The sequence below is a fragment of the Diadema antillarum genome, unplaced genomic scaffold (genome assembly GCF_040938485.1).
Source record: "Diadema antillarum isolate AM-2024a unplaced genomic scaffold, OU_Dant_1.0 scf00000134, whole genome shotgun sequence".
NCBI classification, from domain to species: Eukaryota; Metazoa; Echinodermata; class Echinoidea; order Diadematoida; family Diadematidae; genus Diadema; species Diadema antillarum.
In genome coordinates this window covers 520,240-536,679 of record NW_027271023.1, presented here as the reverse complement: position 1 = coordinate 536,679, position 16,440 = coordinate 520,240, and the positions used below count along the sequence as shown (strand labels likewise).

Genomic DNA, 16,440 nt, shown 5'->3' with positions numbered 1-16,440 from the left:
ACATTTTCTAAGATTTTTTAAAAATTTGCCGTTGCCATGGCAACTCATTTTGCAATACTAACGAAAAAGGTGTCTTGCACATCTACCTTTGATAGCGTTTACACATGCTAAATTGGGGATTAATTGCTCAAAAAATGAGAGAGTAGTTTGATCCACAAGTTTTCACGAAAATATGCCGTTGCCATGGCAACGCATTATGCGATACTAACAAAAAAGGTGTCTTGCACATCTACCTTTGATAGTGGTCACACATGCCAAATTTGGGGTCAATTGCTCAAAAACTGAGAGAGGAGTTCGACCCACAAGATTTTGCAACGGACCGACCGCCCGACCGCCCGCCCGCCCGCCCGCCCGCCCGCCCGACCGACCGACCAACCGACCGGCCACCCGACCTCAGAGTGATTCCTATATACCCCCCCCCCCCCCCTACACACTACGTGTGGGTGGGGGTATAAAAAACCTTTACAATCATAACTTTCTCTCTAAGTTTTTACATTCTGTATGAGTGACATAGCCTCCCTTGTCAGAGGAAATTTGAACCCAGAGTAGAGTCTTCCTTCAAGGTCATATGTTAATGCTTATCTACCTTTCAATTCATTCCATGCAGTCCACTTGGCCTTTCCTTTCATGTCAAACATGCCAGGTTGAGCTGTAAAATAACAATGATAAAAAGCCATACAAATATGAGAATATATTAATAACTATGATAAAAGCCATAAAAATATGAAAACATAACAAAGACAAAAGCCACAGAAATATGAGAATTAACTATGATAAAAATCCATACAAAGACATTGAGAGCAAGAGAATAGCCAGAGCAGAAATGTAATCTCCACAGTATGTTGAGATATTTTCAGTCAGATCCATTCATGCTCGTAATCATGCCCTTCTAGCACTGTTCATTTCTGTGCTTCTGTGTGTGTTCAAGAATGTTTGTTGGTGTGCGCAGTATAGGCTTTTACGCTGATATTCAGTTTCCATATGCTCCATATAAAAGTGATAAAAATTTTGCAAGTGCATATCTAATTTTGAGGAGTTTTTTTTTTCAGACAGAAGTTGACAAAGCCGGCAGTAATTTTCAACTGTGTACAGGAAAGAAACTCATGAGGGTGGCATTGATATTGATATTACAAAGCTCGCCAAAATCTGACGCAATATCCACCCTTACTCTCTCTCAGATAACACTATGCACTCAAGTGCTCCACATCACTGAAGATACTGTCCTACATGGGCCTTTTGCACCCAGTACAATGTATTCCTAGCTATCACAGATCAATGTTTCAATAAGTAGTAGTAGTAGTAGTAGTAGTAGTAGTAGTAGTAGTAGTAGTAGTAGGAGGAGGAGTAGTAGTAGTAGTAGTAGTAGTAGTAGTAGTAGTTGTGGTACATGTAGTATAGTAGTAGTAGTAGTAGTAGAGTAGTAGTAGTAGTAATAGTAGTAGTAGTAGTAGTAGTGGTAGCAGTAGTAGCAAGGAGGTTCTAGAGATGGAGTAACAGCAGTGTGCCAAACATGCATAATCACCAGCCACTTTCAAAGGAAGATATGTCTTTGTGATGGTAATTACTTTTCGCTATCCCTTCTTATAAAAGGTAGGTGGTACAGACACGAGGATGCACGAATAGAAATTGAGCAAAAAATTCTGAAATAAAGATGAAAGTTACTCGACTGGGCATACCCGGGCACTAATCTGATATATCTATCAATAAAGAATTATACTTGAAGATTATTCCATATTAGTTTCATTTGTGCAAATGAAGTGGAAAAGTGATAAAACCAGCTTTCCAGGATGTTACAGTTTTAAACATTTTCACATGATACAGCTCTGATTTACACTTTTGCGCAAATTTCTGGACGGAATTGACTTTTGTTTTACATGCTTTATCATTAAGTGAAATTTAATTTCATTTAATAAGTGAATAAAGCAAAATATGGCCAACATTATGATAACGTTCAAAATGAATCTTCAGATTGCTCAGCAAGACGGTGGCGTCCAACATCGATCATCAAAGGCACAAGTGCACCTGTGGAATTCTTTTGTACATCAATAGAAATCTGACGACTGTTTGAATAATTGGTTGGAACTCCATGTATAAAACCTCTTTGGTAGTAGTAGTAGTAGTAGTAATACTACGACCCCGTTTACAGCCCGGCCTCAACTGCGCGGCCGAGCCTCGCAATTTTGTCCGTTTACACTGCTGGGCTCGGCCGCGCTTTTGATTCAAACCTTTCAATATTTTGTCGTAGTGGCGCTCTGCTTGTAAACATACACAATTTGGTATTGTCTGGTTTTCAGACCCTTTGCCAAATTAATTCTGTGGCGACGAAGTCGACGTTCGGGCAAAGGCCTTTGCCGAAAGAAAAAATCCTTTGTAGGACAAAACCACCTTATACTATACTAGGTTTCGATGTTGAGGGGGTTAATATCCTGAACAGCAAAATAGTACAGGCAGAGGGTTTGGAAGCCAGACTAAACTGGCCGCGCATTTGGCCCAGTTTGCGTTTACACTGAGGAAAGGCCGGGCTCGGCCGCAGCCAAGACCACCTCCAGAGCGAGGCCAAATGCGAGGCCAATTTTTGCCTCGCATTTGGCCTTTTGCGCATTTACACTGAAGCGGGGCTGGGCTCGGCCGCGGCCAAGCCACGGCCGAGCCTCGCACTGTAAACGGGGTCTACTACTACTACTACTACTACTATTACTACTATTACTACTAGTACTACTACTACTACTACTACTACTTCTACTACTACTACTACTAATAATAATAATAATATAAGGTACTAAAGGCATGATAGCCAATCAGTCACACATTTCAATGTAACCATAACCTGTAGAATACATCTACGCATAGGTGATGTTCATCGTAAAGGGCTGTTTGTAAATCACTACATCTTAGTATTTCTGGGAGCACCTTTAACTCACTCATTTACAATCACTCTTATGTACAGGATTGTCCTAAAAAGCACTTTAATAGCACATAATGGGGTAATCTCAGTAAATGTGACTTGGTACCTCTGACATCATGGGGGGGGGGGGGGGGGGGGGTTGGCTTGCATAAAGAGCTCGAATACCTGTATTACCTCGCATCAACAGCCATTCAGGAAGCTGAATTCTAATTATTAGCGTGACAATTGTCATTCCAAGGCAACTTGCCGACTGAAGATGGTTGCATACATTTCCTTTTTGCTGTATTTCTGTGTGTGTCTGTGCATGTGTGTGTGTTTGTGAGACTGATCAAAGTCAATGAGTGCTAAATTTGATATTGAGATGTGTTTTTGGAGAAATAAGAATGATTTTTTTCTGTTATAGAGTTATAGCAAATGGCATTTAGAAATAAAGTTGCTCTTCAAGTAGTAAATGCTCTTTATTTATCATGTGATTTAGGATGAGTCAATCTTAAAAGAAAAAAAGGTGTTCTTGGAAGTGTTGAATGTATGAGTGATACAGTTTTCTATGTTTACTCTCTTGCTCTCTTGTTACAGTTAAGAGTGGGGATGCATCCATCGCCCATCTGCGTCGCCTCTCGTCCACCTCCCTGGCTGCCAAGGCCGCTGCTGCGACAGCATCAGAACCTCCCACGCCCACCACCAGCGAGGCATCTACCACGTCGGCAAAGCCAGCCGCATCCGGCAACACCGTTGGCACCGGTCAGCCGGCCACCAGCAAGGATGAGATCAAGACGGAAGGAAACGGGAGCACCGTTGCCACGACAACTGCCACCACCTCAGCTGCTGGTGGTAAGTGATGTCACTGTGGGAGAGATGATGATAGCATCACAGTTGAAGTGATTAAACCTCGTCTTGAGGATGGATTAAATCTTGGGCATATCTTTAATGTGATGTTAATATGTAAACTTAAAATTAGTGATTCTTGCATCAAGTTTCTATTGCAACTGATTAGCAAATTGCCCTTTATCAATGTAAATAAAGACAGATTATTCAGTGTTTGAGTAATAACCACAATAAATATCAGAGGCATGCATACTTGGGTTGGATTTAAACACATGTCCTCCTGATAGCTAGGCAGGTATTGTATCCGATAGACTACCAAGCCTCTACTCATAGCCAGTGATGGTTCTTGGGGGCATTTCATGAAGGGTTTTGCCAGATTTTTTTTTTTTGACAAACTGTTACAAGCTACTGAAATTTGTTGCATCTGATTAGCCGAGAGCAAATTTGTCCGATAAACTAACTGACCAAAATGCTTCATGAAATACCCCCCTGATCCCTTTCATCTGTATGAAAGAGGCACCAGTAATCTCTATAACGTTTCTCATTGTAGATGCCAAGAGCAGTACCACCACATCTGCTGTAACCACGGCAACACCTGCAACTACATCCTCCACCACCACTGCTGCCACCACTAATGGCACGTCAGCCACAACCACCACAACCTCCACCACCTCCACCACGGCCACTCCGGCTCCAGGCCTGGGGAGCAGCGTCAGCAACAACCCCGGCCCCATCCGCGCCTCGGTCCCGATGGTCAGGTGCTCCAAAATCATGGGGGTGCAGCGGGACCTCCACCCGATCCTCCTCTCATCGCTGGAGGGCATCGTGGACCAGGTATGATTGCCTGCAGCAAAATCATACTAAACTCTTTCAATCGACAGAGACTGCATATTGTATACGCTGTTTATTTTGCGAGGTATTCATTTTCGCAAATTTCGCAAGTTAGATGCTGATTGCGAATTTAACAAGACACAAAGATATGAATGCTAGACCTGACAAAGATGCAACATGCATGTGTGTATTTTTCTGTTCTTTATGGTCCCCTACGGTCCCCTACGATCGCAAATTCAACCCCTTTGCAAAATTGTCCGAAAGTCCTGATTCGCAACAAATTAAACTCGTTGAATATATGGCTTATGAATGATGTGAGTTATTTGACAATAGAGAGCATTGTGATTTCAAAATGCATAATGATGTCCTGAAGCTGAAAAGGTGTTGAATCAAAGCATGATTGAATTTCAGTTAGAATTCTTTTTTGTAACATGAGATATATATGTGCTATATCATTGTGTGTTGGGGACATCGTACTGGAACTGTATAATGCGATCAAAACCAATGTTTTTAATTTGATTCATAAAATTGTACTTATTATTCTTCATTATGTATTGATTTATTATTATTATTTGTAACTGATTTGATATAACTTCAGGAGGAACAAATATATCTTCTATTTTTATTCCCCTTCATGCATTACACATCCCTACCTCATCCATTTACACTGCAATCTGTCTTTCAATCTCCAGATGGTTTGGTTCAGGGAGAACTGGTACGAGGAGGTACTCCGCCACCTGCGGCTGGCCCTGGCCAAGTGTCAAGCTGTCGCCTTTGAGAACAGGGGGGCAGGTAAGATGAGAGAGAACCGCACACCGTAGAGTTTAGTGACGACAGCCGCAACAGCTCGCCAACAAAGTTGAGACATTAGAAAAGGATTGTAGCCATAAGAGGCATAGAGGCATACAGGACTTGACTATGAAAACTTTAAAAATGTGAATGTGTCGGGAAAAAGAAAAAGCGTAAGAGCAGTCCGCCACAGTGATATTTGATGGGAATTTTCAGCTCAGAGTGTAGAAAGTGGACCTCAGATGATTGATTTGTGTCACAGCAAGAATCAAATTCAACTTTATACATGGAGCCAGGCAGAACACACAGTGAATTTTCAATGCCACACTGCATGTGCATATGCAGTACAAGTTTCCAGTGTTCTCCAAGTAAGGTGACAATATGATGATATCGTCGGCCTCATGCCAAAAGGGCCTTAACACCATAGACTTTGTACAGTGTTAGGGCCCTTTTGGCATGAGGCCGACGATATGGGCATACTTGTATATACCTGGTGTAGCCTTTATATTATTTCACTGCTCTTGCAGAGGGCCTTGTAACCATTAAAGACATTATTTACCATTTGCAGAGGAAACAAAAATCCAGCTTTAATGCTTCAAAGTAGTTATAAAATGTGAGTTAAGGATAGAAATGTGAAAATGTTAATCATTAGAATCAATGTTAAGTGTTGTTAAATATGCAAAATGTGAACAATAGTTATAATAAGATTGTTTCTAGACTAAACCGTCTACACTTATGGTTTATTGAGAAAAATAGTCATAACTCCTTATATTTTAGGCTTTACTGCGAAATTCTTATATGGTAGGATGTTTGTGATACAACTGACCTACACATATGCATCAAATGTGATAACTCGAACATTTTTTAAATCACTGCTCCCAATGGTAAATAGTACCTTTAATTTTACACACACTGAAGAGGTACTTGCGGACAGCGACTTATTTGCCATCTTCACTTTCCTCCTCGTGTGTGTGTGTGTTTGTGTGTTGTATTTTGTACTGACAGTCGTGGAAGCCAAGGTCACCCCGCACACACTGAGCTTCGTCAAGAAGTTGGTCAACACCTTCGGCGGTGTGGGCATTGAGAACGTGAGCAGCGTGACGCAGACGCTGTCGACCGCCGCCTCGGAGCTCCTGGTGCGGCGGGCCCAGGCCACGGCCCAGGACCCCATCTTCCAGAAGCTGAAGAACCAGTTCAAGATCGACTTCGACTTCACGCAGCCCGGCGCCACCAAGCTGCGCAACCTAATCTCCATGCTGAAGAAGTGGATCAAGATCATTGAGACAAGGACCAAACTCCTGCCAAAGTGAGTCCATGGTGTTCTTGTCCTCATTTTCTCATACTAGTTACGTTCACACGCTGTTCCTAAACTTTAAGTTTAGGTCGAAAACTTAACTCTCGATGATTAGCTTGTAGTTTAGTGCCGTGTGGATGCACTCGAAAGTTAGCAATCTTAAAGTTTAGTCAATGATTACGTAGAACCACAAGACATCTTAGGGTTTACGCTCTCTCCATGAGCTACTGGGGGTCCCCACTGGTAGTTTCACTCCGTGTGGACATAATAATCAACAAGCTTGTGAGTTAGCGTGAACCTCGTTTGCTTCCGGGTCAATCTCCAAGTTTGACACTTGTATGTGAAAGCAACTGCTGATAAAGCAGAGATTTTCTCGTGAGTAATTCTTAGTGCTTGGCTTGCTAAGATGAATTTCATGGACGGTCACGCCAATTGAGTGAGCGCTTCAAACAGCTCACCGCTGCAGCACATACATGTAATATGGTGAAAGGTATTAAATTGGTCTGTATTATGGCAGCACATTCACTTACACTACAGGACTAGTGAACGTGAAGAAAACTTTGAATAGCAGTAAGCCCCTGTATACAATATAGCACCCTTGAAATCAAAAGAAAAAACATAAGATGTTAAAAGATGTAAGAATACTGGCAGCATTTATCAGCATGACTGACTGCATGTTGCTGGGACTGCATGGCCTGGGGACAAACTTGATAGAAAAATGATTCTGCTATGTTAATGTGATCCCCCTCTCTCTGTGCTTGACCACCAGGTCCTTCCTGATTGAGGAGCGATGTCGCTTCCTCAGCCATTTCTCGTCGGCAACGGCCGATGTCGAGCTGCCCGGCGAGTTCCTGACGCCGAAGCACAGCCACTACACTATCCGCATTGCCCGCTTCATGCCCCACGTCGAGATCACCCACAAGCACAACACGGCTGCCCGCCGCCTCTACATAAGGGGCAGTAACGGCAAGGTGAGTGTCACCCTATTCGGTCCTCCCTCCCACCAGACTTTCTTTGATCATCTTCAAGAAAAATTAGCATATAATCAAGAAAAAAAAGAGAAAGATGTTAAATGATTTTTGACACCAGCGTGTGAATCATTTGTCTCCTTTTGTTATTCATTCTTCTACTTTTATCCACCAGATCTATCCCTACCTGGTGGTCAACGATGCCAGTATGGCAGAGTCACGACGAGAAGAACGTGTCCTCCAAGTCCTGCGAATGCTGAATCACTACCTTGCCAAGAGGAAGGTGAGGGAAGAGAAAACAAGCCCTATTCTCTCACATCTCCACTGTACCGTTTTTCGTTGTTATCAGTCACTAGTCATGAGTAGTGGTCACTGATATAAGTTGTTAGTCATTAGTCACTGATAGTAGTCATGTGACATTATTTTCACTCAGTACTGTCATTGTAGCCTCACTTTATTGTGTTTAGTTTCATCCGTAAATTTTAAGATCTCTTCTCAGGAGGGTAAAGTGCGCTTGTTGTTCAGACTCAACATACTGTAAAAGTGGAAATTTTCACGCTTTTTGCACAACCAGAAGCTAGCGTGAAAATGAAAGTACACAGATATTTTTGCAGACCATATGTCCCAGTAGTTTATATCCTGATTCAGCGGAATCCAAAATATGCAAAATTCATCTTACCGGGCCAAGCGCAAAAAGTTACTTGTGCAAAAATAGCCACTTTTACAGTACTTTAGCTATTATGTTGTCACTAGCAACTGCTGTGCTATCGCAAGGGAAATAGTGCAGGTCTGTTTGTGGCAATGACATAGTTAGTTGATTGATTTGATAGAGTCCTGCCTTAGAATTGTGTTCAGGTGACTTTTGACATTTCAACGCATCAAGTTCTCAACTTATGTAGACGCCAGTTTTTTATTCCAAGTGCCTGTCCTTGGTTTTTTCCTTGCTTCAAATCTAGTCGTTAACAATCTGTCCAGCAGTAAAGGAACATGTGTGATTTCCCATGAAACATCAAACATGACAAATTAAGTATTTTTTTTTTCTAATCATTATACAAAGGGACTATCTTGTATTTGGGTTTATGCAGTGTCCATGTTACCATTCGTAGTATTTTCTTGTGTCGTGCTGATTTATTATCTCTTTGTGTGCCATGATGTAAACCCTCTTGTGTCACATTATTCTCAGACCGCCATGCATGAGTGCTTTTGGAAAACAGAATGTTTTCCAGAGCCATGAAACAGTTTATAGAAACATTTATGCTAGAAATGTAGTACTGCAAAGTTGTAGAGGAAATTGCAAGCATTACCACGATGTACATTTTTTGACAAGGCTGTGTGGCTGTGACGCTTTCAATGTACTGTTGCATATTGCAATATGTTGTTGTTGTTGTTGTTGTTGTTCATTTTCCATATGTGAAGATGGCTGGATAGCCCATATTCAGCTACACTAAGCTGGTCTTCCATGGGGTCCAGTTGGATGTGGGGTGGGACCACTTCACCGGGTTAGACACCCTGCTCTTTTCGATGAATGAATGAAGCGGGATCTTTTACGTGCATGAGCTGTGAAACTCTCATACACGGGACCTCCATTTTATGTCCTATCCGAGGGACAGAGTGTTTTGCCTCTTGCTATAGAGGGGACGGTATGTTTACACACAACATTGCTCAGTCCAGACTCGGGTTCGAACCCGGGCCGCGTGGTCGTGAGGCAGACGCGCTACCGACTGAGCCAACTCACTGTTGATCTGTTAGTGCGCGTTGTGCTTATGAGCAAAATATATAAAATAATAATCGGGCGTATGAATGTGGCACACATGCAGGTAAGAAGGAAATGAAATGAAATCATGTTTGTTTACAAAATTAATATTTTTTCCTTTCCTCCAGGAAACTGCGAAGAGACAACTGCAGTTCACTGTGCCCAGGGTTGTGGCTGTGTCCCCACAGATGAGACTGGTGGAAGACAGCCCCTCCTCCTTGTCACTGCTAGACATCTACAAGAAGGTATGTTTGAGATAGGATAACCAGTCTGCAAATGACACCTTGTCAATCTCACCTACATTGCACAGGCTATAGTGAGGTCCCATAAGCATTTAAGACCATGTTCCATCTATCACACTCTCTATCTTGATGGGAGCTCTATGGCTATTTTGTTTTTGTTATACTGTTACACTGAGTCGATAATCACAAAGGGAAAGAAATACAATGCTGCAGTGCACGTTGGTATATGTATGTGGATATCAAGTATTACTGGAAACTGCACTTCCTCATACTATTGTCTTCTGAAAGGCAATATATGATATGGTTCCAGATGTCATAATGTATGATTATGATCTCAGTGTTTGCCAGTACAATGTACTTCCATTCATAATTATTGGGACTTTGTAGTGTTACAATGTGGTAGCAGCTACATAGATGTTGTATGAACCGGCATTTCCGTGGAAGACATGCAAAGGTCATATTGAGATTTGCAGAAAAATTGTGCTTCCCTTGTACCACAACATACAGACATTGCAGTTTGTGATGCCGCAAGCCCAAAGTCACCCTCCCCAGCCCTTCAAATTCTCTGTCAGCTCTCCGTCCAAACTGGCATCCCATCCCACCAACCATCACCATTCCCTACAAAGATGGCACTGGGCACTTTTTCATTTCCGTGCATGTTTTAGTGGGGCATTGCATGATGTTCTAGTGTACAAATGCATTATACGTGCAGAGTGAGAGTTGACATTTTTTCTCCTGGTGTTCTTCATCTCCATCCTTGCTGTTGTTGCCATGGCAGTGGTGCACCAAGCAACAGGTGGAGACGGACCCGCCCATCAACCGTTACTACGAGCGGCTGGCGGTGGTGCAGCACCGGGGGTCGCAGGCCAGCCACCAGGTGCTGCGGGACATTCTGAAGGAGGTCCAAACCAACATGGTGCCCAGGACGCTCCTCAGGGAGTGGGCCCTGGACACCTTCCCCACCTCCACCGACTACTTCGCCTTCCGCAAGATGGTGAGTCCCAGCATCCCCACCCCCCTACCTACTGTAGCTATCTCATCAGCTCTCAAATGGATAATAATATATTTGGTTTTACATTGTCTTCTTGAAATTATCAGATTTGAAAGAATTGATATGTTGGTTGGTAATAAAGTTTAAATTGAATGGAAAAAGAAAAGAATAGAATCCGCATCTTCTCAACTGATATGAGCACTGTCTTGAGGTTGAATTGTTTCACGAAGGCACTTATGTATAATTTTCCAGCTCGCTTTCCTGTCAATAAACAAAATGAATATATCTAAACACTGCACACTCTCTCATTTATATATTGTCACTTTGTCATTTGTTATTACGACATTTAGCATGCTTTGTATACCATGCTTTTAATCAATGAAAAGATTTGTTGGTGTGAACTTGGTAGAAGTTTACAGAAAACTCCAGAAAACTCCAAGACAGCTTTCACAGACTGCAAAATTTACAAAGTAAGGGAGCTTTATCTTGAATTCAAACACATACGCTTGTCCATCTCCAACTCTATATTTGTCTGTCTGACCCGCCCAGATGACCGGTCAGCTAGCCCTCCTTGGTCTGGCTGAGTTTGTTCTCCATCTGACCCGCCTCAACCCAGAGATCATCCAGATCGAGCGCAACTCAGGCCTGCTATCTGTCTTCTACCTCCGCTTCGACATCGACGACACGAGTGGTAAGTCTCACCATTCAGTGTTTGAATACTATAACACTATTAAAGGTCTAGTAAGCTATCACAGCACTTGGTGCCTGGCATTCGTAGCTTTTTTTTTTTTTAAATTGCACAAACACACACACACAAAATCCAACAAAATGAATTTGAACATTGCTGTGAAAATTGGAGATGTTATGCTTGTGTATGCTTCTGATATAATTTGATGTGAGAATAATCAGACTTTCCTTATTTACCACCAGAGCTCATCATCTATTGCAAAATGTATGCACACACACACATACACAAACTCCTACACTCTCACACTGAACTTCATAAAATATGTGAAAAAAAAAAAAAAAAACACTGGGGGGGGGGGGGCAGAAAAGGGGGGTTGGGGAAGGGGAACCATTTGCTTCTTCAAAACTAACCATAAAAAAGACTTTGCCATCACATATTACATGTCTTAGGTGTCTCCCTATGGTAGGCCACTGTAAGACATTCATGCCTCATAATGATGTTTTCACTCTCTTGTCTCTTTCTCTCTGTCTTTTAATAGGGGAGCTGGACGCCAATCGGCCAGTCCCATTCCGGCTGACACCCAACATTGCCGAGTTCCTGACCACGGTGGGAGTGAGCGGGATGCTGAACGCCTGCATGATCTCCATCGCTCGGTGCCTGGTCCAGCCCTCCTTCCAGCTACCAGCCATCCTCAAGGCTGTCCTCAGGGATGAGATGATTGCCTGGCACAAGAAGGTAAAGGTGAAGATGAGTCTCCTTCTTTTTCTTCTTCATCATCGTCTTCTTCCTGTTTGTATGGCGCAATGTGCCAAGCTGATGCAATTTGTTCAGATCAATGATTCGTGCATTGAGTTGCTTTCATTGCAACTTGTTAGCAAATTGCCCTGTATCAACATGGATACACTCTCAGTCTGATTAACCAGTGTTTTAGTAGTAACCATCATAAACGTCATTGGCGTACATACTCAGATCTAACCCGAGTATGAGTGTACTATGTAATATTACATTTCAGTTAATCTTCATGGTTCTGGAATTACAAATAGATTGTGTCTCAAGGACTAAAACTTTCACTCACTGTTGATTAGATTGTTGTGTTCATGTGATTATGCTCAGTAATGTCTCAAAATCTCCTTTTTTTCCTTTTTTTTTTCTCCCAGAAACAAGATGATCCATCTTCCAACTCATCATCATCCACTTCATCCTCCTCTTCATCTGCCACAACTGCGCAGTCGTCTCAGTCAGACAGCGAGCTTCTCATCACGCTCGTCACCAAGGCGATCAATGCAATCATGACCAGGCTGCAGAGTGAGTTCACCTCAACATGACTCGCTTTGAGTTTCTACAGTTCCATGCATTTCTCTTGTTGTAGGCTTGTGTGTATACGAGCTGTACATCTGAAATCCCACCTTTCCGCAGCCTGCATACATTAAGCAGCTTTTGTGTTCTTGTGTGTGTTTTTTGTTTGTTTGGTTGGTTTGTTGTGGGGTTTGTTTTTTATTTTTTGGGGGAGGGGTGTCAACACTAGATTTATAGATCCTTTGTTGGGTGACTGTAAGATTAGTGCTCTGGATGAGAGGAGTGTATTTCTCCTATGCTGACAAATTAAGTGTATGTATGTGAGCAAATTGTGCGTGTGTGTGTGAAAAGCCACCTCTCTGACAAGGGAGTTCATTTGCAAAGATGTAATTGCTTATGTACGTTGTACTTAAGGCCACCGCACACTACACGATCAGACTGGTCTTAAAGTCTTAAGCCAAGCTAGGTATTAAGACCAGTCGTACGACCGGACACCGCACACTATACGACCCGACTGTAAAGCGTGCGCACTGCGTGCGCTTGCATTTTACTGCATTGTGAATGGCTGAAAGCCCACGACCAGTCGTAGAAATTCAACATGTCAAATCTCTACGAATGGCGCTAAGACCCAGTCGTACGACTGGAAACTGGCAAGACTGTGACGTCACACTTCTAGTCTTAAGGTCTTAAGACCGGTGAATCGGGGCAAAATCGCGTAGTGTGCGGCGGGCTTTATTCAGTGTTTTAACAGACAGTGCAAGTTTGGGCAAGGTTTCTTGCCCTACCTCAACATTTTCTCTCTTGCCAAGTATTGTATTGCACCTCTTCACAAGTATGCAAATGCTTTGCTTGACTATTTTTAGACAGTCAAATAGTGCATGAAAATCCATATTGCATATGTAACTGAATATACCATATTCTGATAATCAGAGAAATTGGAACAGCTGCAGTTAGACCTACTTAAATCATGTATCATACTTCTTTGTTGCTGATGAATATCCCACTGTTTATTTTTTTTTCTATGCCTCTTGAAGTTCTACAAAGAAGATATAAAAGAGCAAGAATATTAACCAATATTGAGAATGTTCAGTTGGAATACATTTTTTTTAGTAATTTACATTGTCTCCCAAGTAGTGTGGACTTTCACAGAGAATTAGTATTCCATTCATTCTTTGTGTTAGAATAGAAATATATTTGAATTGAATTGAATTCCTCTACATTGAACAGAATGAAATAGAATTGAATTGAACTGCATTGAACTGATTTACCCTATATTGACTTAAATTCAATTGAATATGATGGAAACGAATGATAATCTAGCTCAATTGAACAGCTAGATTAAATAATCTAGCTCAGTTAAATAAATTAAGTAAATTAAAAAAGCGAGATTAAATAATCCAGCTCAATTGAATACAATTTGAGCTAGATTGAAGTAAAGTGTTTTAAATGGCATTTTAAAGGGATATTAAATCAAATTGAATTTAATTCATGTATATCCTCAACAGACCTGGCCCAGTTTGAGGGTGGAGAGAGCAAAGTTAGCACCCTCGTGGCAGCAGCCAACAGTCCAGACAATCTGTGTCGGATGGACCCCGCCTGGCATCCATGGCTCTGAGCTCTTTCTTGTCTTTTCTCATCAAGGTGAGCTGCTTTTTCAACACATTTTGATGCAGACGATTACAACTGTGTGTGCCTGTGATAATGGAGCAATTTTGAAAGGTTTAAACCAGAAGTAAATGGACTGTGAAAACATTTGACTACTGACAAAGTTTCTGAAGTCCTGTGTTGCACTTACAGCACATCAAAGACATGAAATGATTTAAAAGGGAGAAATCCTTGTATAGGTGCAAGCCTTCCCACTGTGCGGGTTAAGTAATTTATTCACTGCATGGATATTTCTAACTTCCATTGAACTTTTAAATATGAGTTGTTCAATCAAGCTGCTCCTGCAGAATAGCATTTCATTTGTTTGAATTCTGGTTGCTTGAAATAGTTGTTATATCAGGTAAGCCTTTTGTGAGCTTTGTGGTTGTCAGGAATAGCCTTTTTTTTAAAACAAAGGTATGCTAGAATTGTCAGTGATTGTACATCTATATGTCTCGTACATCTATTTGTAACAATCTTTGTGTGAATATGAGTCAGGACTGATGAGGCCATAGTGATAGTGGTAATCATAATCGATAATGATAATTGTGATTATAGTGGTAATCGTAGTGGTGATAACTCTGATAATGATGATGATTCTGTTGGTGGTAATGGTGGTGATGATGGTATTGGTAATGGTGATGGATGGTGGTGATTATGGTGTTGGTAACGGTGATGGATGGTGGTGATTATGGTGTTGGTAACGGTGATGGATGGTGGTGATGATGGTGATTATGGTGTTGGTAATGGTGATGGACGGTGGTGATTATGGTGTTGGTAATGGTGATGGATGGTGGTGATGATGGTGTTGGTAATGGTGATGGACGGTGGTGATTATGGTGTTGGTAATGGTGATGGATGGTGGTGATGATGGTGATTATGGTGTTGGTAATGCTGATGGATTGTGATAATGGTGGCAATTATGGTGATTATGGTGGTGGTAATGGTGATGATTATAGTGTTGGTAATGGTGATAGATGGTGATAATGGTTGTGATTATGGTGTTGGTATTGGTGATTGTGATGGTAGTAACGGTGATGATGATGATGGTGATGTTATTGATGATATCAATCATTATTGTGGTGATAATGCAGATGCCCATGAAAACGACAACAATGACAATGATGCATCTTGTACTTCCAACAATGCTGGTGACAGTTGCCATGACAATGGCAAAATGATGGTAGTCGTGGTCTTAGTGTGTGATCTCAGAATATAAGAGAGGAATTATTTTGTGTCATGAATGCTTTTAATTATTACAGTTCGTTGGAAGCCACGACTGTCTTTTCTTCTCTGAAGCCCTTGTCTTTCACACCTTGTTCAGTTCCCCTAGCATGATGCTTTCTCTCCTTGCTAGCATATTCTGAAGAGCAAACCAGATGCCTATATAGATTGGTTGAAGGGCACTATAGTCCATGGAAACTGTTAAAAGTGGTATCATTTTTGTGCACTTTGTCTTTACTGGTCAATCCTATTTAGATGTATTTATATGTATAAATGAATAAATAAGTGAATGATTGAATGAATGGTTCTATAGATAGATAGATAGATAGATAGATAGATAGATAGATAGATAGATAGATAGATAGATAGATAGATAGATAGATAGATAGATAGATAGGTAGGTAGGTAGGTAGGTAGGTAGATAGATAGATAGATAGATAGATAGGTAGATATTTTAAATTGTTTTTCTCCTTTCATTGGCAAGTGAAACCCCATTTGGCTTTGAGCAAAATGAAACTCTTGTAGAGCTGCGGAGTTTAAATGAAAGCCAGTACCTGGGTATTAAAGATAATCCTGTTCCCAAGAGTAAATTTGTGCATTAACAGCAAGCACAAAGCGAAACATTAGACACGAAGTAATGTAGACAATAAAATGTGTTTGGGAAGGAGGGGGGATTAGCGACCGAAAGCTTTTATTTCAATTTTCCGGAATGCTGGACATTTAATTTTCTCTAATCTTCTTATCCTAATCCTCTCAGAAAAGATCACTCTTCAATCATTTAAAGGGAACTTCATGAATTTTATTTTTTTTTTTTAAATGTAAACTATCTCCGCATTTTGTTGAGTGAGTTAGTCACGTTGAAAGGTTGCCACGTGCTTGCAGTTTGATATGCAGAAACTAGTGTTGCAACTGTAAGCTACCAGATGTTGACACCATTTTATGAGGGAACATTCCCAAAACTGTGTAGACACAAATCAAAATTCTTACAGA

General features: G+C 41.4%; 1 protein-coding gene across 1 annotated transcript in view; it reads left to right on the top strand.

The window, feature by feature from the left end:
• Positions 1-929: 929 nt before the first annotated feature.
• LOC139720818 (transformation/transcription domain-associated protein-like) overlaps positions 930-16,440 on the top strand; it is a 38,720-nt gene continuing 23,209 nt past the window's right edge. The window contains exons 1-13 of the mRNA XM_071632155.1: positions 930-939; positions 3,482-3,736; positions 4,245-4,564; positions 5,254-5,353; positions 6,356-6,656; positions 7,414-7,615; positions 7,788-7,895; positions 9,494-9,610; positions 10,386-10,601; positions 11,148-11,289; positions 11,825-12,021; positions 12,444-12,591; positions 14,088-14,223. Coding sequence (XP_071488256.1) covers positions 930-939; positions 3,482-3,736; positions 4,245-4,564; positions 5,254-5,353; positions 6,356-6,656; positions 7,414-7,615; positions 7,788-7,895; positions 9,494-9,610; positions 10,386-10,601; positions 11,148-11,289; positions 11,825-12,021; positions 12,444-12,591; positions 14,088-14,197 — 2,226 coding nt within the window. The 3' untranslated portion in view covers positions 14,198-14,223. The remainder of the gene's footprint in view (positions 940-3,481; positions 3,737-4,244; positions 4,565-5,253; positions 5,354-6,355; positions 6,657-7,413; positions 7,616-7,787; positions 7,896-9,493; positions 9,611-10,385; positions 10,602-11,147; positions 11,290-11,824; positions 12,022-12,443; positions 12,592-14,087; positions 14,224-16,440) is intronic.